The following is a 23,062-nucleotide window of genomic DNA, read 5'->3' as shown; positions in this document are numbered from 1 at the left end:
GGAAGCTGATCTGGCAACACTGAAAGTCGAGGAAGCTTTGCGTTCTCTTAAACTGCGGTAGAGCACAGAGACTGCCTTGAATCTTAATCCAAATATTCAGTGTATGTCAATGTATTGGATCTAATGAGTTATGTAGTACCTTCACTTGTTTAATGCATTTTATTTTAAAAAAGCAATTTGTCTGAGAAGTAATCGCTGCTGGTGTGTCCTCGTTTCTCAACAACAGACATGGACAAGATATTCAAAACACTTTAATACATGAAACAAAAACAAGTAATACATCAGAGGCTTTTGAGGCGTTAAAAAAAAAAAATACAAAAGACATCTTGGAGGAGTTGCCACTACTGACGTGAACAACCTCAAAATAAAACAAGCTATTTCTAGCACAAGAGCTCTCTCTGCTGGAGGAAACAGTTTTTGCTGTACAACAAGCTCAGCCTACAGTTTGCCCACAGCGCCGCAAGCCGAGTCTGAAGCTGCAAGCGGAGCGGTAAATTAAAGCCTTTAAAGTCGAAACCTATTTCTGTTAACATTGAAGTTTGAACATGCACAGATTGAGAACACAAGATATCTTTTGAACGTTCCTGCAGTAACACTTGAACAAATAAAAAGTTAAATTCTGCACAAAGAGGACAAACACAAAATGTATTGCTTTAAGAAATGGTAGAAATAAACGGAATCCTTTTTTTTTTTTTTTTAGTTATTTCACTTTTTTTTTTTTTTTTTACATAAAAACATATAAAAGTTTAATTATAATAGGTAATTCCAACATTTATAAAACTTTACAACACAATGCAATATAATAGTACCCATTTGGTCTCAGATTAGTTTACGAAGCTGCAAAATGTTCAGTCAAAAGAAAACCCTCGTGTCTTTCTCTTTACCAGCAAAACATCTGACCTTTAAAAAAACATGAGTCATACAGATAAACCAACAAATGTAACGGTTGATGAAGCGAAATACGGACAGCCGGAAAGTGCCTACATAGAAATAATGTAACTCATAGTTGGGGATGCTCTGTGTTTGTGTGTGTGTAATTCTAAGACTGTTTTACCTGCTGAGAATGTTTTATTTGTCAAGAGGCTGCACACATATTTATAAAAAGGTTTGGAAATGGAAACTGGCAGTTAAAAAAGTAAATCTGTCCCTCTGTAGAGCTGAGGTTCTGCTGGTCAGGCTGACTCTGTAGGTCTCTGATCCCCTCTGGTTTGGTCTGCGATAGTTTTTGATAACAGCTATGACTGTGACATGTAAACCCCTTAAATTTGAGTTAAATGTATAGTAACAACACTGTGACCTGGAAGATGAGCTGAGAACTTGTCCCTGCCTTGTGTCTAGGTTTGATGTGGTCAATAAACAAAGAGCTCATTAGCAATTCATTTCGTTTGTGATTGTCATGGAGGTGTGGCTTTAAAAAAGCAGCACCTGAACTTCTCAGGAGGCAGAGATCTCCACAGGGCGTGATAAATCGCTTCAGATAAGTGTAATTGCCTCCGCCCCAGGTTTGCCAGGTCTTTAAAAGTGGAACTCTTGAAATGGTCGGCGTTCTTCACCAACTCAAAGGCTGGATCCTCCGAAGAGTGTGGCCAAAAACAAGTGGACAAAGGCTGCTCTTCCAACTGTATCCCCTAAATTCGGGTTATCTTTGATAAACTTTAATTTATAGGTTGATAATCTGGAAGTTGTTTCCCGGGAGCACAAAATACTGTAGTGGTGTAGGTTAAAGTGATAATCTCGAAGTTCTCAGTTTCGTTCTCTTTGGCGGCACCTAATGGCGATAAAAGGCAATTGCAGGCGCACTAACTAGGCGCCGCTTGCGACTTTTTCTGCAACTGTCGCCACAGACACCCAGTTCATAATAACACTATATACTGCAAATGCAAAGGCTTTCATCATTTGTTTACATTTATTTAAATCTACGAGATTATTACTTTAAATGATCACCAAATTTACAGTATGACCTGCTTAATGGTAAATACTAACCTTGTGCACAAATCTAAGGTGGTGACAAGTTTGCTAGAGACTATTGACCACCTGAACCACACATCAGTCAGACAAAGACTGCCTAAATGTCTGATTAAGGAACTGTCCTTTGAAATGGCCATTAAAATTGACTTTGTATTTAGTCTAAAAACACAGACCTGGGAGGATCCAGCCTCTAAACACCACCTTGCAACTCCTTTGTTTTACATCAACAAAATGGATCACATGAAATTGTTAAGTGATAAAATGAATGCAGGTGAGGAAGATGATCTTCATGACTCTGGAGGAAGCTGACGTAATGGGGGGGTCAGGGAGCTGGAGCGTTCACTGAGTCTCTGTTAGCACTTTAAGAGAAAGTCCTGCTGCCTTGGCGGCCGACAGCGCCGTCGTGGAGCTGTGCGTCTGCTTGCCGGACAGTTCCAGGTGCGTGTGTGTGTGTTTGGTTGCGGGCTGACGGAGGTCGCCGCGCTTACTGGCACACTGCTGCAGGGGTAAGCGTGTGTGTGAGCGCGTGTGTGCTGGCGGAGACAAGGGGAGGCGTGTTGATGGGGAGGTGGGCAGCGGGGAGCAGCCGGGGGAAAGGGGGCGCTGGTGCTGGTAGAGACGGTGGCGGGAAGGGGAGGGGGAGGGGGGAGAGTCTATAGCACTTAGATCTGAAGAAGTTGGGCTGGGGCAGCCTCCTCCTTGAAGGTAGCGAATGCACTTCTTTTTTCTCCTAGGGACAGTCAGAGAGAGTTATCTGTGAATAAAGTGTGGATGGTAAACGTCAGCAGGCTTCAGTGGAGATGCAGCATTCACACGATGTAATGAACATGGAGACACATGATCATAATGCACAACAGAAAAGTATTAGTGTCACACTATGTACATGTTTATTTTAAGAGTTAATATTCTATAAAGGGAAATACTTTAACATGTGCTTATTAAAGCTCCTGTGAGGAGATTTCTGCTGGTTATGAAACAGACTGAAATTGATTCTGATGACTCTATATGACCTACAAAAGCAAACCAGACCATCAGCAACAAGACTGATTATTTCTATACAGTTATTTTTAATACCTGAAACTGCTGGCAGAGTGATGTGACTGTTAAAGAAAGCAGGATGAGATTTCTTGTTAAAAACCACAGGACAAAATCAGCAAAGAGGTAAGAGGTACGGCTTTGTCCACAGGGGGCGCCAACACAAACCAAAAGTTCCTCACAGGAGCTTTAAGCTTTAGAAAAGCAAAAATATTGCTCTTGTTTTAAATTAGAAAACTTCTAAATCACTGATGATGAGGAAAAACGTTAAGTGTAAATCTAAGCTACATTAAAGATTTCTTAAAAGGGATATTTCAAGATTTTTGGAAAAAGAAAGAAAATAAAAAGTTCTACCAGAAAACAAACACCATTCTCAGGTCAATGCTAGATTTTTGTTATGGAACCAGAGGAAGGAGGCACTTAACCTAGCATAGCTTAACAACGAGGGAGAAGTAGCTAGCCTGGCTCTGTCAGCCAAAAGTTTAAAATAACACCAATCAGCACCTCTTATACTCACTGGTTTAACATGTTGCATCCTGTTGGATGGGTTTGTGAACAAGCAACAATTTTTGGCTCCAGAGGGCTGAGTTGCTGGAACTATTTCTTGGCAAATAACGGATTTTGTTGTGACCTTGAGCTTGAGCTTAATATTTTTTACACATTTAGAGAGAGTCAGGCTGGCTGTTTCCCTTTGCTTTCAGTCTTTATGGTAAGCTAAGCTAATATTAGCATATTTAACATTGAGACTAGAAAGTATAACGATACTCAGTCGGAAAGAAAACTAATTAGACTATTTCCCAAAATGTCAAACCATTCACAAATAAAAAAGAGTATTCCTATTGTGTCAATTTAGGAAAATATCACTTTATATTGACAGATAATTTATTTTTTGAAGGTAGGAAATGCGACTAAAATGTATAATTAATTTCCTATATTACTCCTATTTTTATGTTTTATTGTTTAAGTGCTGTTAGTAGTAAACTGCCTCTTTTTGTCCACCTGGTATGAAACTGTTCTTCTGGTCTGCAGCAGACTAAGTGCAAACCTGAGTGACTTTGCTTCATGTTATACTGTGTACCGCTGAGCGCAGCATCAAAGCCGTTTAACAGGATCCCATGATCATTACCAGAATATGATATGAGTCACCAGGTTTAACCGCAAGGAAAGGCGCTAGGCCATATTTAGAGAGAAAGACAGAGGAAGAGAGCTATAGAAAGTGATTTCTAAATGTCAGAGTTCACCATCAAAAGGCGCCGGTTACCACATCGCATGAATGGAGAAAGTTGAAAGCAGACGGGCATGAGAACGCCGTCATAATGCAAAGCTGCAGGGAGAGTGTGTGTCGAGCTGTGGTGATAAGGATTTGCTCTAACCACACTCAGCCCCCTTTGTTCTCTCAAACCGAAACACACTTCGATTTCCATGACGTGACGGTGGGGAAGACGGCGGAGTTGCTACAGTGCTGTGGTGGCTCAAGCTTTTTCTGCAGAACCAAACAGAATTCTGAGTCCTGCAAAGAAGCTGTCGACTGTCTACTGTAAATCCTGCTGTGAAACAGAGCGGTCTGAGGTGGTGACAGGCCGGCTTCTGGTGATTTATATTGTATTATCAAAATGCTTCAGCGTTAACACGGAGAAAGGGAACTGAGGTGTTGTAATTTTGAGAACTTATTTTTTTGGATGTGTTTTCGGATGCACAGCTCTGGCAAATTTAACACCCTGTCTGTGTTGTCAATGTAGATGGTCACATGATTTATAATAAACTCAGTAAGTATCTTGTTTTAACTGTTAGTTTTCAAAAATATAGACTAACCCTGTGCTTACAGGGAGAAAACTGGGAAATTCCCAGCTTTAGCTCAGAACTACAAGCAAGAGAGCGACAAAGGCGTACATGACTGATGACAGTGTAGGGGATATTACCCACAAGCTGTACCTTGTTGTTGGGCACCAGCTAACCACTCTGCATTCATTCTGACTGATTTTGCATTGAATGGCACTCCCTTTAACAACATTAACATTACATCTCTTGTATGATGAAGGGCACTCTGACAACAAGACAGAAGAGAAAACACCTTTGACCTTTAAGGTGAGACATCACAGGAGAGAAGTGACGAACAGACAAAAGGGGGAATTTGATTGGAGAAAATAAATCTGGGTTTTTCCTCATCGTGAAAATCAAGTTTTAGGATTGCTGATCTTGGAACAGTATTTCTATAAAGATAATTTTTTGGGGCCTTTTATTTAAAGGGCCAGTTCACTGATTTTCAACCGCAGTCCTATCATGCTATTATGAGGAGCTAATGCCATTATTGAAAAAAAAAAATGCCATTTTGCTCGGTGCCTTTGGCGGACGCTATCTGCTTCTCCAATGGGCCCTAGAAAACCTCCGCTACACTATGTAAAACGCGTCATCTGTCGGAGGCCTGGGAGCTCGCTAAACTACACTTTCATGTCTCGTTCAAAATCGTCAGGTTTGAAATGTAGACTGCAGACCTGAAGATTTTTTAGACGATCCACCGGTATGTTCTCATCGTATTGCAGATTCTGTACCGCTCTGAACCATTGCCTGCAGCGAAACGGTAGTATTTCACTCCAGCATCTCTCGCTGGGCCGTTGCTTTCAGAGGGTGCGGCGCAATGCATGCTGGGTGGAATGTAGAATGGGCGAAACCACGAGCTGTTTTTACAACTTTCTCCACAGCTATAGCGCCAGTTTCAAATATTATTGCTTCTATCGATTACAGACAACTTGCTTTATCCATCGGGGGAACTGCTCCTTTAAGAGAGAGGACGGTGGATAGTATTGGAGACAGGGGAAGAGAGTGGGGGATGACACGCATCGAGGACTTTAGCCTCTGTGTATGGCCTGTGCGATTTCACCACTGAGCTAAACCGGCACCCAGACCAGTATTTCTGACCATAAACCTTAGTAATATGGAGAAATTGTTTTTGCTGTAAGTTTTTTTGGGACCTTCTTTCATCCTTAAATATGCATCTATATTATACTTCTTGATAGTTGCACATTTTTGATTATAATACTTCAATTTGCAGAGCAGTGAGTTAGTTACAGACGGCATGCAGAGCTCAGGCAGGATTTCAAACATTTTTGGAGGCGGGGCCTGTCTTTAGGCAGACAAAATCTCATTGGTCGGTTGTCAGTGGGTGGTGCTTGATAACTAAAATTTGATGAATTTGACTGATGAAAAGGCCAAAGGTTAAGAGTTGAGGAAACATAAATTAAGGAGATTTTTCCACCTCCAGAGCAGCTCCGCCTTTTAAGAAATGTTTGAGCTAAAGACCCAATCATAGGGAGGTGATGCACTGACGGATGGATGATTATATGGGAGGACAGATGAGGAGTGTTGGACCACAGCAGTGAGGCTCTATGGAGAGGGTCGTGGATGCTTGGTACACACCTGCAAGGACCGCACCAGTCCGTTTGTTGGTTGAGGCCGAAGCGAGCCCGGCATTTCTTAGGAGAGCCCGGGTCTGAGCACAAGGCACAGCATGCACAAAACAAAGAAGGAGGAAAAATAGAGAGGAGCAGAAGAGGAGGAAAATGAGGTTAGAAGGCGAGAACAGAGAGAAAGGAGGAAAGAGACATAAGAGCTTGTCATGGCAGGAGAAGCACCAACAGAGCTGTCCGTTTAGAGAAGGCCATCAAGTCAAACTGTTAGTAGCAGGTTACAGCACTGCAACACATCGACAACCACCAGAACAACCACCCAACACATACAAACATAAAAACTGTTAAGACGTACAGAGAGGCAGCCGTGCTGTGAAAGTCTGTTAGTACAACTTTTTAACGGTTTTAACTGTCTGACAAAGAAAAAAAACTGCTTTATCTCAGCACTCATGAAACTCAAAAGTGCACTTTACTACGTCTCTGCTCGACCCTGGAGTTTGGCTTAATACTGTAGTAGGCAATATTTAAATCCTCATAAAATTTTTATTCATAGTCTGACGACGATGCAAACCCTGGGGTTAACGATTAACAGCGTGTAGTTAGCGGTTAGCGATAGACGACTTCCAGCCAAGACTCCTTTTCCACGTGCGGCATTGTTTACGGAAAAGAACCCGTTTTTCTTGTGATTGACTTTAATTAACGGGTCTTACCTTTGCTAAAGTCAAACTGAAGCTTTGTCATGTCCTCAAGAGGAGAAGAAAACTACTTTTAAAATGTTCGTTTGTAGAACGGAGGTCGGAATGATCTGATGCATTCGAGGAAGTCGGGAAATCTGAACACTGAACGACTTTCGTGACATAGCTTCAGGGGAATTTATGTCAAGTTGAATTTTAGATCTAAAACGGATTGTTAGATGGTTCAGATGACATTCTATAAATGTAGAATCTGTAGATTAGTTGCTCTTTAATCAGCTGCTTGTCTACCAGCTGACTACTCACATATATTAACATCCATATTTTTGTACAAATGTACCATGTAAAAGTTGCTTCCCATAGTACCTGCTAATGCTAGTTACTACTCTACTGTTAGCATGACCACTCACATACAAGAAGTGATCTACATGTGGAGAAGTCTGTGTGTTATATTCGATCTAGAGACGGGTAAATATTGTTGTCTGCCTCAGTATGGTAAAGGGAAGGGGAAAGTGCAACGCTGTCTGACAATTTCAACTTGATCAGCGAAAATCAGGACGTAAAGTTTTGTTTAACCGGGGATTCAATTCAGGTTACATGGAAAGAGTGGGTGGGTGGTTTGACGTTAGCGACACATCCTGCCTCACAGACACCAACATGCTGCAGAGCGCCAACGCAAGTTCAAGCTCAACTGTTTTCTCTTAATTCTGCAGGGATTTGATAATGTTTTCTTCTGCTGAATCATTGCATTATGATATCTGTCCGACAAGAGGAAGGCAAGATTTTTGAAGAAGGTTTACCTGTATTAGAGTCCTGCAGCTTCTCCCTTTTTCTCCTCTTCTTCTTGCCCTGAAGGAGAAAAACAAACAAAACCACCCCAATAAATTACTTATCTTGTTATTAAAGCCTCCAAAAAGATTGATATTAGCTTTCCCAGTTAGCTTAATAGTGCAATCCCCATTCTGACAGCAAGTGTTCATGATGCAGCATAGCCCCAAACTGTCTTCAACACGAATTTGGAGGAGTTAGCTTATTAAACATGTTAAACCACTTTGGATTAACAAAATGAGAAATTAAAAGCAGCAACCAGTTCAGGCAACCATCTTTAATGCTCTACAAAAGCAAGAAAAAGCAAGAAAGAAGAAGAAACCATGTTGCACTAATGTCATTGTGCGCTTAATTCATGCTAAACCTGGTGTGTCGCCTCCAGAGAAAAAGATCTAAGAAGCTGCAAAAACCAGTTTAAAAGGGCTTTGGAAGAATTGTAGATCACCTCAGATCCAACAAATTCACATTGTTAGTCATAATTAATTGTCTCCAGGTTGATGGTAACGTGTTTCTATCAAGGTAAACATCAGAGTTGTTCACACAGATCCTGTGATGGTGAAGTGAGGCCTCATATTTGGGTGAGATGAAGGATGTGGGTTCAGAGATCTACCGCCTACGCGTCAATGTCTGCCCTCCTCGGCTCGCTGTCAGCATTGTCTATGCGGTTACTCCTCCTGCAACTGCACCTCTCTGTAGCTGTCTGTCTGTGGGCGTACGTGTGTGTCCGTGTGTGTGCGTATACTACATGTTGGCTGTTTTGGTACTCGGAGGAGAAACCCTCCACAGCTGCGGGGGCGAGATGTGGAACTTCACTTCCTGTTTTGCTAGCACTGTTTTTTTTCTTTTTAACCTCTGGGGGAGAGGCGAGTGTGGAGGGTGATGAGGGGGTTCCTTGAAATGGAACACAGTAAACAATGCTTGTATTTAGTGTGCAGCAACACTTTACAAGATGTTCTTTTCTGTGCATTTTGCACGATGAGGAATTATTGAAAACATTTGAGAAGCTCATCTGGCGCTTTGGGAAACGCAGATCCAAGTTTTCAACATTTTCTGACATTTTTATGGAACAAACAACTAATTAATTAATCAAGAAGGTCAACAATTACATTGACGATGAAACAATCATTAGTTGCATCCACTGTGTTATTCCCTGCTGAGCTGCTCACAGCTCCATCATGCATACAGCCAGAGCTCCTTCACCTATCATAAACCAGAGCGTCAGTAAACTGTGAGCATAGAAATGACTCTCTACTGATAAGGTTAGGACTTTTATTTTGAAAGGTATGATCAATATACTTGCAACATTCTTTTATCTGCAGCTTTATAATAAGATTCAAGTAATGAATAATGACATTAGAACAGAATCAGTGTGCATGTCTGTGACCTGAAGCCCTCAGATACAACAAATGTTATAGACCACAGCCCCGATACAGTGTCACCATAACTCATGTCATGCCTGCCAGTCAGATTTAGAGAAACAAGAGAGTACAGCAGAGAAAGCATTAACAGGTTATCCCTCTGACATCCAAAGCCGTTAATTCACCTGATTACAAAACATTTCCAGATTTATATATTACAGGATTTGCTAAAACCTACAATTATTCAAATAAAATCATACTTCTAAAATCTCACTATGAAGTGCAGTATCAAAAGATTGTGTCTGAATGGCTACAATGTGTGCCACAACTGTCTAGCTTTACTGATTTCAAAAAAGGTGCTCTTTCTAAAGGTATACCCCCCCTGAAATAACATAAAAAGTGTCTAAGACAGCGAGGCAGCGAGGCCAGCCATGCGGCCCTGCTCTCTGTTAGTTAAGCAAAACGGGTTGATTTATACCTCTGTGTGATTATCACTTTAACTGACTAGTAGCAACGTGCAAATGTGTTCATAACTGACCAATCAGAGCTGCTTTCGCAGCTGCGTGATGTTGGAGGCTGACGTGTGTGTGAGTCATTAAGATTTTTGGAAGGTGCATGCAGACTTTGCACAGGAATACCCACAACCCCTTTCATGCAGCTCTTCACATTTTTTCCCACCACAGAGGCATAAATCCACCATAAGACGTGTCCCTACCCAATCAGCTTTACTCTTTTCCCCTGCGACCCCGCTAAGGCCCGCCTCCTGCAAGAGTTCAACAGCAAACTGACAAGTCAGAGGCACACAGCAGCCCAGATACAGCACATCCCCAACACATCAGACTAAAACACATGCACCACACAGGCTGGACTGCCTCCTTTTATCTGGGAGATCTATTTAATGATTTCATGCCATTAAAGTTTGTAGATATGTTTATGACATTTGACTGACAGGTGTGGGAGACAATAATCATGCAGGTTGTTGAGACAGTACAGAAGGTAAACTGAAAAAATCCAGCTCGATGTTAGAACATCAAATATTTTCAAACCCAGTTCAACAAAGTTCTGGTTTACTGGATTAATCCTGTTCTGTTTTTTATTACAAACCAGAAAGAAAAGAAGTCAAAAGAAGTCAAGTGGTTCCTGGTTTTTGTTTCATCAAAAGTTTTTTTCACTTGATTTTGACATTTTAATAATTTCCCTACACGCAGCTTTCTGCTTCCAGGAAGTGCTACGTGTTGTGTTGTGCATACTAAGCCTTTGGTTAACTGTGCTGCTACTAATGTAACAAACTGGAATACTTTATATACGTCATGACTGCTATAATTAATGGGTTATATATAAATAAAAACCTGGAAATTCAAATTTTTATAAATCAATAGTAGAAGAATTCAGGTGAAATACCCTTTTTTTTTTTTGCAGCACAAACAAAGTGTAATTTAACTGCTTGTTGTGTCTTTTAAAATACTTTATAATTCAATTTTTCAATTCAAAACTTAACTACAGACTCGATGTCCACATAAAAAGACAAGACAATACACAAAATGTAGAATATCTACAAATATATCCAACATTTTATTAATATCAGAATTGTTATGAATAAAAAATGTTCATGTAATGATTTTTAAAAGTATCAATTTTTAGTGAGTAATTATTGAAGTTAATGTAATAACATGTATACCACGACTAAATAAAGTTATTATCCTATTATGTTCTTATCAACTCGAAACCAAATGACTTCTTTACTTGAGAGATGGTTCCCACTACAGCCCAGGCATAAAACATGACAGTGAGTGAGAGTCCCTCCTTGACTTAATATTTTAACATCCCCCTGACCAAGTTGTCAACATGTTTTTTTTACCCAGTCAGTATTAAGGAGGAGAAAATACTGAGGAGAAAGAGGAGAAGTACTTACGTAGTTGTCTCTGGCTGACCAGGTCGGGTACAGCTGCATGTGGAGTTGTCTCTCTTTCCGGGCCAGCTCGTAGTACTTGGCCTGCTCCTCCCGGGTCAGTGCATGCCACTAGAAACACACACAGACACGCAGAGAGAGGAAATGTTAGTATTTTGCAACACTGTGCAGTCTTTGTTGGGTTTGACTCAATCTAAACCTGAACACTGCTGGAAGCAACTTTTCTTTTAGATGAGCTGAAACAGAATTTGAGAGCATTTAGCTTCTGAATCGTGACCACATGACACACTGACGCCAGGCTGTAGCTAGCTAGCTAACGGATGAATCCTAGCTCTGTGCTGCAGTGTAGTTCAGGTGCCATGACAGCAAATTCATAGTCAACATTTGCTGTTTTTTTACCTACTTTCTTTGCCTCGTGTAAACTGTCTGATCTAAACTGCATCTTCAGCATCCCAGCACCACCACTCTGTGTTTTTATGATCTCAGAAGCACCAGTATGTAAGGGGAACAGAGTTCACATTACCACAGTCCTCTCATGTTCCTCATGTGTGAAATTACACACTGACCTGGTCACAAGATTAGTCTTAATTTAGTTGTGTGCGTGTGTGTGTATGTGTGTGTGTGTTTGGTTGTGTTTAGCGAATGCAGTCCTCACCCTTCGTCCCAGGATCTGGTTGATGGCGGCGCTCTCCTTTAATGTGCACTCTGCGATGACCTTCGCCCTCATCTCCTTCATGTAGAGCATGAAGGCGTTCAGGGGTTTCTTGATGACCGGCTTCTTGGGCTCCTTCTCCCGCTTGGCCTCCACGTGCGGCTTCCTGAGGGTGGAGAAGAAGAGGGTGAGGAGGACAGAGAGGGGGTAAGGATGGGTGAAGGAATTTGAGTTTTTTTCATCTTTTTGGTTCATCCATTTGTATAAACAGTGATTTAGTCTTGGTGTGTTTCCCATATAAAGTGTGTTACAGGTAAACTGAAGCCTTAGACAAAACAGACACATTTCAAGAAAAAGTCGGACATATTGGTTTAATAATCATACTCACTTCCTTACTTAGCATTAAATAAGAAGATAGGTAACACTGTCATGTCTCACAGAGACGACAAGTCTCCAGGAAGTAGCCGCACGAGGCTAAAGCTATAACTACTTGTAGTTAACCTTCATTCTTTATGGTTTGAACAAACTACATATAAGTCGCTTATTAGAGGTGCTGTTAGATAGCTTCTGTTTAATGGTAACAAAATCCACCTGTTTTCCCTGATTCCAGCCTTTATGCTAAGCTAAGCTAACATCTCCTCGATGTAGCGTACAAGAGTTTAGTTAATTTTCTAATCCGGTAAGAAAATGTACACATTTCCAGACATGTTTAACGTATCAGAAAAACTGAAAAAAATGTATTTTACCCCATTTAGTCAAGATTTAAAACCTAGAATAAAACTTAAATACGTAGGAATAAATCAGTATGAAAACAGTTAGTCGGGTAAAGACTTAACTATATCAAAACTGCCACAAATTAGTGGTAAGTCTTAGTTTCAGGTTTAAAAAAGCTTGCAAGGAAAACAAATCAAGTAGAGTTGTTTTAATTAGTAAAAAATACAGTAACTAAAAAGTTCGGCTTGAAGAGAGGAGTGTGATAAGAGAAGGAGAGACTGAAACAGGCTGATGAAAGTGAAACAGAGACAGAGAACCGTTGTGAAAAAAGAACTGATGCATGAGGTGCCGTCCATACTTACACATACATGCCCCTGTCATACTGGTCGTGATCCTGCTTGCCTGAAGGGGGCACTATGGCTGGGTGGGGGATCCCTGTGGGATGCATGCCTGATGGGCCCAGCATCAGAGAGTGAGAGAACCTGGGGGAGGTGGAGGAAAACAGGTTAGCTAAGAGAAATGTGTTAAGTCGGGAGCAGAGAGGACGGTGAGCGTCAAAGCAAGAGAGAGAAGTTATTGTAAGCATTGAGCTTAAAGGCAAGACAAGCTCGTAGGTTGTGATCTTCAGCCTGGTGTGTCTGGTGTGAGTTTTTTATTGCTAGGTGTAACCAATTAACAAATCTATGAATTCCCTGCAGTGTTCAGAGTGGAGAGAGACCTGTCTTTGTGAACAGAAAAGTTGATTGACCCTTAAAAAAGCTATAAATATATACACATGACTGGTGGCTGGTCTTCATCTTCAGCACTCTCTTTAAAATCAAGTCCTAAAATGTGGGATTTGGCAACTTGTTCAGCATTGGCATGTAAGCAGTTCCTACCACTAGAGGGCGCCCTAGCCTTACTGAGTGAAAGGACCTTACTCCTTCACATCTTTAGGGTTGTCTTGTTTGGAGTCTAAATCCAGCCTGTGCACTTACAAGCATCCTAATTGTCAGTATATATTTAACCATCCACCGTGTGACCTCAAACTAAAGAGTGTAGGTGTAAAAGAGGACTTACTTCAGTGCCTCAGATAAAGGAACAATAAACTGTTTCAGCACCTTTATAGCCTGCAGACATAAAAGGTGCAAAAACAGTCTAACTGACAGTAAAGCAGCAGAAAGCATCAGCGGTTTCCTTCTGATTAAGCGCCACGGTCAATTAATAAATGCCCCAAATATATACATGTTGTTTGTTTTAACCCACTTGGAGTTACAGCTCACAGGTGAGGGCTACTGCACTTGATAATTGTTGTTTCAGCAACAGAAATAGATGCCTAGTGCTTATTAATACTGAAAATAGAGGATATATTTCCTCTCAAAGCACCAGGTTGAAGCTATGGTGTTTCAGATCTAGCTCATGTAATTGAAAATAAATGCTCGTAAGTTGTTTTTGGCAACGAGACACTCAAAACAACCCAACAAAACTATGTGGTTTGATACAGGTCTACAACAACTATCATGCATGTTGGGTCTCTGCTGTGTGACGGAGGCCTTGTGTATGAGGCGCAGCAGACATGGTGATGCACCGGCGAAGCGCTGCAGCAGAAAGCATTTGTCTGTTGCAAGCATCAACTTCCATCTTGTGTATATTTGACAGGGATTAAATATGTCAAATTAGAGCCACAGCTTTAAGAAAATACACGATAAACTCACAGCAGGGTCACAGGGATCACACTGGTATTTGTAGCGTTATTGTGCGTCCTTGAAAAACAAAAATGGCTGCTTTTTAAAAATGTTGTGGGTCATGGATCAGGAACACATATGCAACAAAAATCAGAAAGGAGATAAAAGATAGCGACAGCAATGAAAAAGCAGTTTATCAAGGGAAGAGTGTGTGTTTGTGTGTGCGTGTCAGCGGTTTGTATCCTGCAGCAGCGTTTGGCTGGGCTCGGCTCAGTTTGCCGCGACTCGGCTTATTCTGGCAGAAAAAACACTGCGCTGGTCCTGCTCACAGCACACTGGCTCTGACAGGACTCTCACACTGAAAGCTGACAAAGAAGCTGAACATGAGTTTGCCGTGTAGCACAGAAAACTCCTGCTCAGGCGTTTTTGAACGAGCTACAAACAGGAGCTGACGATGCAGAGCGTTTTTTTTTTTGCTTTTTACTTTCTTGGCACGGCTTGGCTTGGTCCGACCAGCCGGCTACGATACCTGGAGTAGGAGGAGGAGCCGGGGAGGTTGGAGGGGTAGGACTGTCTGAATCCGCAGGGGGACAGGCCGGGGTAGACCGGCTGGCTCTGCCTGCCACAGCACAGCAGAGGGGAGAGACGGCCACAAAGTGTGCCTTTTAGATTTACAGGGTAAAGATTGCTGACCTCTGTGTGGATTGAAAGCCCTTGAGGTCGATGTAAATCTGCTAAAATCTAAATTAAATGCAATTTTATTATTTAATTGAGTAAAAATCAGGCTACCTTATAACTGTGACAAAGACTTTTAAATGTTTTTTGCTTTTTAAAATCATCTTTAATATTATTTTTTCTTAAATAGATTGTTATATAACTGGAATTATCATTTTTTTTACATTTTATTCGTATTTATCCCTTTTATTTGCTTTTTTGTCTTGAGTTTAAAAGGAAACCTTTGGCTAACCCTTCACATTCCCAAACTTCCCATACATAAGAAGCAGGAATGTGTGTGTGTAAGTGTAGATGTGTTTTTATATTGCTATATTATTTAATGTTCAAACAAACACCTTTGTAAAACAAACTTCAGCCCGAGATAGAAAGAATCCCAAAAGCTCCTTCTTCTCCTCTAAAGTGAAACCTTCTGTTTGATGCTTTAAAACCACTTTGTTGTAGAAGCTCTTGTGATGCCGTGATGCACGGCGATCCCCCGCCGAGCTCTGGATCAGCACTGTTGACAGCTGTGTGTCAATATGTGGCTTACCGGGAGCAGAAACACACACACTCACACACCGCGGGAGGTCGAGAGTGAGTGGGGATAGGATGTAAGCAAGAGCCTTTGATATGTATAAAACCACACGTCTGCCTCCTGAGAGCCAATACAACCATCCCCCCCCCTTCGACTGATTCATCCTTATGTTACGACGTATTCAAACGCACGCACTCCAATCAACATCCAGCATTTAAACACCTTTTCACTCATCATTATCACCACACACATTTCTGTCCTCTTCCTCTACCCTGTGTTAATCGTTAAGGACCAGGGGGCAGCAGCAGAGGACGTGAGCTGGGAGGAGATCCAGGGGTGACTGGGCTCAGCTCCTGGAGGACCAGTCAGGCTGTAATCGTGTTTCAAACTACAACTAAGGTCATGTGTTGTTCATATAAAGGCCGTTAACAATGTCCAAGAATCAAAAATATGTCAATCATCACTCCATAAATGTGTGAAAAGGAGTTTAAACAGCAGCCCTCATCTGCAACATCACACACTCCTGAGTGACGGGGATGTCGCGCTAACTCAACCAGAAGAATACCTCCGATGTGAAAGGCATGGCTGGACAGAGGCATCCTGGGAATGACATGGAAAACTAGACGAGCTACCCCATGACGCTCTTTGACTCAAACTTTCAGACAACTAAATAATCACATCCCTGAAAACTGGTTCCAGCAGAGTTTGAAAATGTCAGTGAATGACGTCAAATAGTTTTCATACGTTGTTTCAAACACCAACCGAAAGGAGCTCTGACTGCTCTCCAGCTCTTCAGGTACATTATCAAAGACCCACTCCATATACTTTTCCTGCATCAAAGTAGGAACATTTTTTTACTTTACAGGAAAGTTTAGGAACACCAGATGTTCAATCTCCGGCTGTAAAAATGCATCTTCCATTTTTGTGTCAGTAAAGTGGCAGTATACTCCATCAATACTGCGAATGGAATTTTTATTGTTTATTATTTTGGAGGGGGCTTTTTGCCTTTGTTTTATAGGACAGCTGAAGAGAGACAGGAAATGTGGGGGAAAGAGAGCAGAAGATGATCGGCAGACCTGGAGTCGAACCTGCGATCGGTGCATCAAGGTCGAGGGCGCCTGCTCCACCGACTGAGTTAACCAGCTCCCCTGGTTGAATATTTTCTGAAACTTTCCCCAACACTTCCACAACACACAATCTAGCATTCATGTCGAGATCACACAGTGACTGGTCAGCTGCACGAGTTGAGTAATTCTCTTTATATATTCTTTAAACAACTATTTCTGTTGCTCTTCATGGCGCAACACAATGACTGTGTTCTAGATCCCTGGTTCTCAAGAGGTGGGGCGGGACCCAAAAGTGGGTCGCGGCGCTGTGCTTGAAAAAGTTGTGGCCAAAAGTCTGTGCTGCGCTTTTATTTTGAAGGACCACTTCACTTCCACTGATCCCAGCTACAGTTACATTCTTGAAACTTGATAAGCCCGACAGTAGCTGCACTTATGTTTCACTTTTTTTGTTTATTTCTGTTGACAAAAGGCTGTTAATTTAATGAATTGTAGAGGGAATATGTTCTTCTTACGCAAACCACACAGATTTTAATTAAATACATTTTATTCTTTAAAACATTTGGGTAGCGATTTGTCATTAAGGAGGTGGTGGGTCCTGAGGCTAGACCAGTTGACAACCACTGCTCTAGATAAGTTATCCCCAAATGGAAACAATATTGTATTTCATTTGTCTCTAAGACTCGTTTCCCCCTCACCTTTTGAAGAGGTCAGAAAACAGGCTGTATGGACGAGCTTCTTATCAAGCATAATCCAAAACATCATCCCTTCAGGGGACAGGAGGATGCTGTGCTGCAGTGTCAATCTGCTTTGTTAAAGAGGCTTTGAAACATCCTATTTAGCTCTTATTTCTCACTGTATTTAATAATGCAACATGTTTGTGAGCCTCCTGCTCCCACCACAGCGGCCTCCACTGCAGAGCCGCATCCGTTCAACCAACCACAGGCCTGGGGCACATACAGAGGTGGTCACGGAGGGACAAGGAGGACAGATCAGGCTAAGAGTCAAACAAGAGAAACAACAGTTTGACATTTAACCGCTCATCTCTAACGTCTCCCCTTCTCCTTCTTTGACAATGACTCACACTACAAGGGGCCAAAACAAGAAGATAATCTGGGTTAAAGGAGATTAGCTGTTAATAATATTTGTGCGATCCACAGTGAAGTGTCTGAAAAACATAAAACGCCTCTAAGTTACAGACTCGACGAGAGTCTGGGGGCCGACAGCTCGTCCTACAGAAACATGAAAAACAGACATAAACACACATTTAAGCAAACGCAGAGTTTTAAGCTCCAAATCCAAATCTCCATGACATTTGATGTAAGCCTTTAACTGCTCCTGCAGGGGATTTCATCCAGGCACAGATACTGTAGGTTGTAATAAATGGATTTGCGTTGATCCATAAATCAATGGAAGCCTGACATTATAAGTTCACAATCAACCAGCATGACATGGCGAGCTCACAATCGACTCGGATTTGATGGAAGGTCCGAATGGAGCGACTGAATGTGAGAACAGATGTGGCTGCGGCAGAGAGGGGAGCTCCACCACAGTGAATAACAGCAAAAAACAGGCTAATTTTGATGTTTAATTTTGGGGTCTTGGCGAGTTCATTTAAGGACAGAATTTACCTGAACCAGCCAACAATTCCCAGAATCCACCACATCTGAAGGACAACCGAAAGTTGTATATATAGATAGGTAGTGAAAGTACTGCCTGTTGTTTCTCTTTAACAAATGATTTCAACATCAACTTTTAAACCTCGGTAAGTCCCTCATACGTAGGTCAGCAAAAAGACCCACTCATTGTTCTTATTTGTGACTAAAAGATGAAGTATTTCAGCGTCTTTAAGTCTCTTAATAATGGAGTTTTGACTCAGCAATATTCTGGCTGACATTTCTTTTTCTGTGCTGCAGTCGTCCACATTCCTTTTGTTTTGAGTTCACAGGTTCAAGTATGAGTCCCAAACATGGAGGATCAAAGGAAGTGGTTTCCATAACAACGGGGCCCTTGGGTTAGCTACCCTGACACCAGGTGAGACATTGATGTATGCATGTAACAGTGACCTGGGTCAGAGTGTGTACATGTAATGATGAGAATAATGATGATGATGGTGTTTAGGATGGCAGATGTGAGGTGTGAAGATTAGCAGACGACTTTACTTGGAAAATTAAATGTTTCAGGGTTAGAGGTTACATGAGGTTATCGGTGTGAAGTCTGTTACAGGAAACCCACTGGGTGTGGACTAAACATCGACTAATCATTGATTAAACTGCTGGTTACTTTTCTATATTGTTTGAGTAAATGTTTGGTCAATTAAATATAAGAATATTCTGATTTCCTAAAATAAAAGTTGACATATTTGAAGTCTGAAAGCCAAAGGTGTTCAGTTTACTCGTTACTTAATATATAAAATACCACAATAAGCTTCTAGGCAGTGATATTTATATATATACACATACTCTGAATATACTGCTGCACTTTGCAATTCATATGCAATTTATACCCTCAAGCATTGAGCATTAGTTTAGTCCTGCAACTTTAATTATTTTCTCAATGAATCCACTATCTGTTGATCTATAAAATGTCAAACAACAATGAAAAGTGTTTCCCGAAGGTCGAAGGTGACACATTCAAATAGCTTTATTTACCCTTTCCAACAATCAAAATACAAAGTTTAGTGTCACAGAAGGCGAAGAAAACCATGACAGGCGGGTCATGTTTTGTATTTATATATATATATTAAAACAAAAGGTGATCGAGCCTTTGAATTTGTGGCTCCAACACTTTCCCTATGCAAACTGTTCTCTTCAGTTTCTACTGATGCTTTTAAAAAGCAGCTTTAGATAACTTTATAAAATGGCTTTTGATCATCTTGTGTAATTTTGCACATTTGTAGTTTTTCTCTGTTCATTTTTATGTTATGATTGTTAACACTTTGTGACTTTGCTCTGTGAAAGGTGCTATACCAAATAAAGTTTACTTATGAACTTTTACTTAATAAAAATTAAGAAAATTATAGATTAGTTCTGAAAATAGATGCCAAATAATTTCCTTCCAATCAATTTACGGATTAATCAACAAGGTTTTAGCTTTACATCAGTTCTCATGATTTAACAGACGTGGTGTGTTCCTTTATTGTTAGGGAAACATTGTAAGTTAGAACAAGGTCATTACAAGTACACAAAGGGCAGAATGAGTCACAGCATGTAAAAATATGTGTGTGCGTGTGTTAGAGTGTGTGTGAGAGAGAGACTCACCAGCCCATGGAGGGAGTGATCTGTCCGACGCCGCCTGGAGGGAGGGAGTAGTACCCTGAGAGGTCCTGGGACTGGTGCCTGTGAACGCCTGGAGGACACACACGGACGCATTACATACATTAACATCATCGCTAAAGACGTCACACGCTTAATAAACGTTCCTCTTCTTCGTCTTTTGTCCTGTGACACACAAACACTAGTTAGGGTCAGGTCAGCGGCCCCTGGGTTTGGCCCCGGGTCTGACGGGTTATTAGGGTTATTAGCAGTCTGGGAACCTGGTATTAAACGAAGAGATGGCCTTAATAACACAGGTCACACACTCCTGTTCCCATCCTGGCACAGTGTGTCAGTGTGAGATGATGCTGTTTGTGCGACCGTGTTTGGGACCCTCCACTGGGAACCCATGTCGCCAGTTGGCTTCACTGCTTTATTGCGGGCTCCCACATTTTAAAACACACACACACAGATACGGGTAGACGACACACACCCAAACACGCACACAAACAAACATCACTTCAGCTCTGCTTTTAGCAAAGATGTTTTCCAACAAAAGAAACACAGACAGCTCGACTCTGTGCCCCCACACAGTAAATATCCCGTCTCTCTCTTCGTGCCCTTCAAAGGAAGTCATTTGTCAACAGGCAGCACCTAGCACTTAGCGCGGCCCGGCTGCTAACCTGTGTTTGCAGCACAGGAATGCTCTAGATGACTGTAATTTGGCCGCGGCTCCGGGCCTGTTTCAGGACCCCGAGCCACTATAAATCTGGACGACAGGAATGTGACTGAGTCAGTCGACCTGTCTCACCACTGCGATCCTTCCTCCCCTCCCTCCGTCTGTCCCACCACGCCCTTCCCCCCCTCCCTTCTCCTCTCCCTCCCTCATCCTCTCTTACAGCCCTCTGCCCGTCCACTGTCCAGGCCCTTTAACGCCTCACTTTTGTCCTCATTCTCACCTCTCTTTTACCTTTTACCTCTCTTTCCCCTCCCTTTTTATGTCCCTTCATTACAGACCTCAACTCTTACCCTTCTTCTCCCATCGTTTCATTCATCTTTTCCCAGAACTTATCAACCCCCTGTATTATTTCAGTGGTCTCTTGTGCAAAAATTCTTGCACTCTGTTCTCCCTCCTCTAGTTTATCTCTCTACCATAAGACAGATACAAGCAAAACAACATTAATAAGATCCTTTTAACAGATCTATTTTCTCATTAGTCACCATCTAAGCCTCCCTTATCCCAAGTATTTACTACAGAAGAAAGTCATTTCTCTGTTCCAAAAAGTTAAAGCGTTGACTTATAACAACTCTTTAAATAAAATAGCCAGTGATGTAACCTGCTAAATATGCTAACAAATATATCTTAGTAAATTAACTCGCTTATTACTCATAAAATAGTCAAAATCAGCTCTCTGTTCCCAGCTGTAAAGTCTTCTCTGCATGTGTCACGATTACATCATGGAGGACTTTTCTCAGCAGCTTGTGTCAAACTGAGACAAACACACAAGGTCCAACATATATCGTAAACACAGGGTTCGCCCTCAGGCTCTGTTCAGACTCATAACAGCGCTGAGCGACAAAGCACGAACTCAGCAGTTATATCCACGAGACTGCAGCACTATTGCACGCAAAGGGACGTGGGATTCGAAAGTTTTGATCCAGGCTCAACTGTTGTGCAGCACACTGCTACATCAGGTTACATTGTTTCCAGTATGTAAAGGTGTAAAGTTGGAGGCGACATTCTCTGGTTAAATCATCATAATATTAAAAACTATGTTAGTAATTGGATGTTTCTTTCTGAAATGCACCTTAGCAGTCATACTTACATGTCTTGATGCATTCAAAAGGAGCCTGCCTGTGTTCATGAGAGCTTAAAAGTATCAGATATTTTCTGAGCTTAAATTTGCACCAGTAACAGCAGGCCAAAGATTACCTTTAATCAATTTGAAATTATACATGGGCCAAGTTTGAAAGAATTCAGCAATTATGTCGTAGTACTTTGTTCCCGAAGTTTCCAATTTTGAATTCTTGATCGCTCCGATTTGCGCCTTTGACAAGCTTCACCTCTATAGCAGTGGTAACTGAGGCTCATGGGTACTGGAGTTAATTGATGTCAAACTGACTGACATAACAAGCTTTCCAAGAAACAAAGTTGAAACAATTGAAGCTGGAACCAAAGAAAAAACTGGAGGATTAATGCAGAATGGGAACACCATGAAACTCCATGTTTCCCACCTTGGTGCATGTAGCTTTGTGCTTCTTTAACATTTTACAAAATAAAAGCACAAAAATATTATTAACATAATAACTTAAAAGTGTTGTAGTCCTGCTTCACAGAAAAGGCAGTGTACAGTAGTGTACTATCTTTGCATCTACCTTGAAACAGGTCTTCATCTTTACACAGATTCCTCGCTCCAACGCACAGAGGCTGTTTTGCTGTATTGCTAGAGGGCTAACATCAGTCTGAATGTGCCCTCAGGCACTATGGATTTTTCTGTGTGTATATTAATATTGTAAAGGATTAAAGTGAAGTGACATATTCCTTTTGATCAAACTCAGCAGAGTGCCCCGTTAAACTGTTCATTAAGCAAAATCACAGAGGGAGTGATGTTGTAGAGAATATCATCACAGCTGTGATTCAGTCGTAGATAATCACAGCAGTGATGATATTCAGTCCAACATCACAACCTCAAGTGTGATATTGCTTAACAGTTAACCAAGTGGCACATAGTAGTAAAAAGTAACAATCAGCAACAGATAACTTCATGCTCTACCAACTAGACTAGTTCTGGTCCGGAACTGAAACTGGACTGTTGTTGCCAAGCAACCCAAACATTCTCCTGCACTCTGTGTCTACAGGTTACCACAGATCGGCTGTATTTGATCATGTACATTTATCTGTTTGTTTTAATTTATCATCAACCAGTGAAATAAGAGTCTGCTGTGTGATTCAGAGGTATCAGCGTGTAGACATACACGGTCTGCTGCACACCTGGCTGAGGCGGAGTGATACACAGAGTGAAAAGTCCCAGTAATGTTGTTCTCTATATCGCCACTCATGGAATGTCTCTTATCCAATCAGATTACTTGGTCGGAACTAACTGTTGTATAATAATAGATATTACTTGTTGACAATATGGATGACTTTCAGCATTTAACACTGAATGTTTATAGTTGATGCTGAGATGGTCGACTTCAGTCATGCTCCCTGAAACGTCTGCATTGCTAACATTAAAGCAGAAATCTTAAACACAATGTAAATCTTTTTTTT

The 23,062-nt window shown here is 41.4% G+C and overlaps 1 protein-coding gene across 12 annotated transcripts in view; it reads right to left on the bottom strand.

The window, feature by feature from the left end:
* Window positions 1-2,563: 2,563 nt before the first annotated feature.
* tcf7 (transcription factor 7) overlaps window positions 2,564-23,062 on the bottom strand; it is a 79,537-nt gene continuing 59,038 nt past the window's right edge. For 2 of the 12 annotated variants that reach the window (XM_069667640.1, XM_069667727.1), the window contains 6 exons: window positions 19,798-19,885; window positions 14,709-14,843; window positions 12,923-13,042; window positions 11,850-12,012; window positions 11,198-11,305; window positions 9,871-10,048 (listed from right to left, as the gene is read on the bottom strand). In XM_069667640.1, coding sequence (XP_069523741.1) covers window positions 9,881-10,048; window positions 11,198-11,305; window positions 11,850-12,012; window positions 12,923-13,042; window positions 14,709-14,843; window positions 19,798-19,885 — 782 coding nt within the window. In that variant the 3' untranslated portion in view covers window positions 9,871-9,880. Of the gene's footprint in view, window positions 2,723-3,042; window positions 3,069-7,899; window positions 7,949-9,870; window positions 10,049-11,197; window positions 11,306-11,849; window positions 12,013-12,922; window positions 13,043-14,708; window positions 14,844-19,797; window positions 19,886-23,062 lie in introns of those variants that run through there. The other 10 variants (XM_069667657.1, XM_069667647.1, XM_069667672.1 and 7 more) reach the window with 10 other exon arrangements.

Source organism: Semicossyphus pulcher, unplaced genomic scaffold (assembly GCF_022749685.1).
Source record: "Semicossyphus pulcher isolate SPU_LCO1_2020_fin unplaced genomic scaffold, fSemPul1.0.p SCAF_10, whole genome shotgun sequence".
Lineage (NCBI taxonomy): Eukaryota > Metazoa > Chordata > Actinopteri > Labriformes > Labridae > Semicossyphus > Semicossyphus pulcher.
This window is presented reverse-complemented; position numbering and strand designations above follow the sequence as displayed.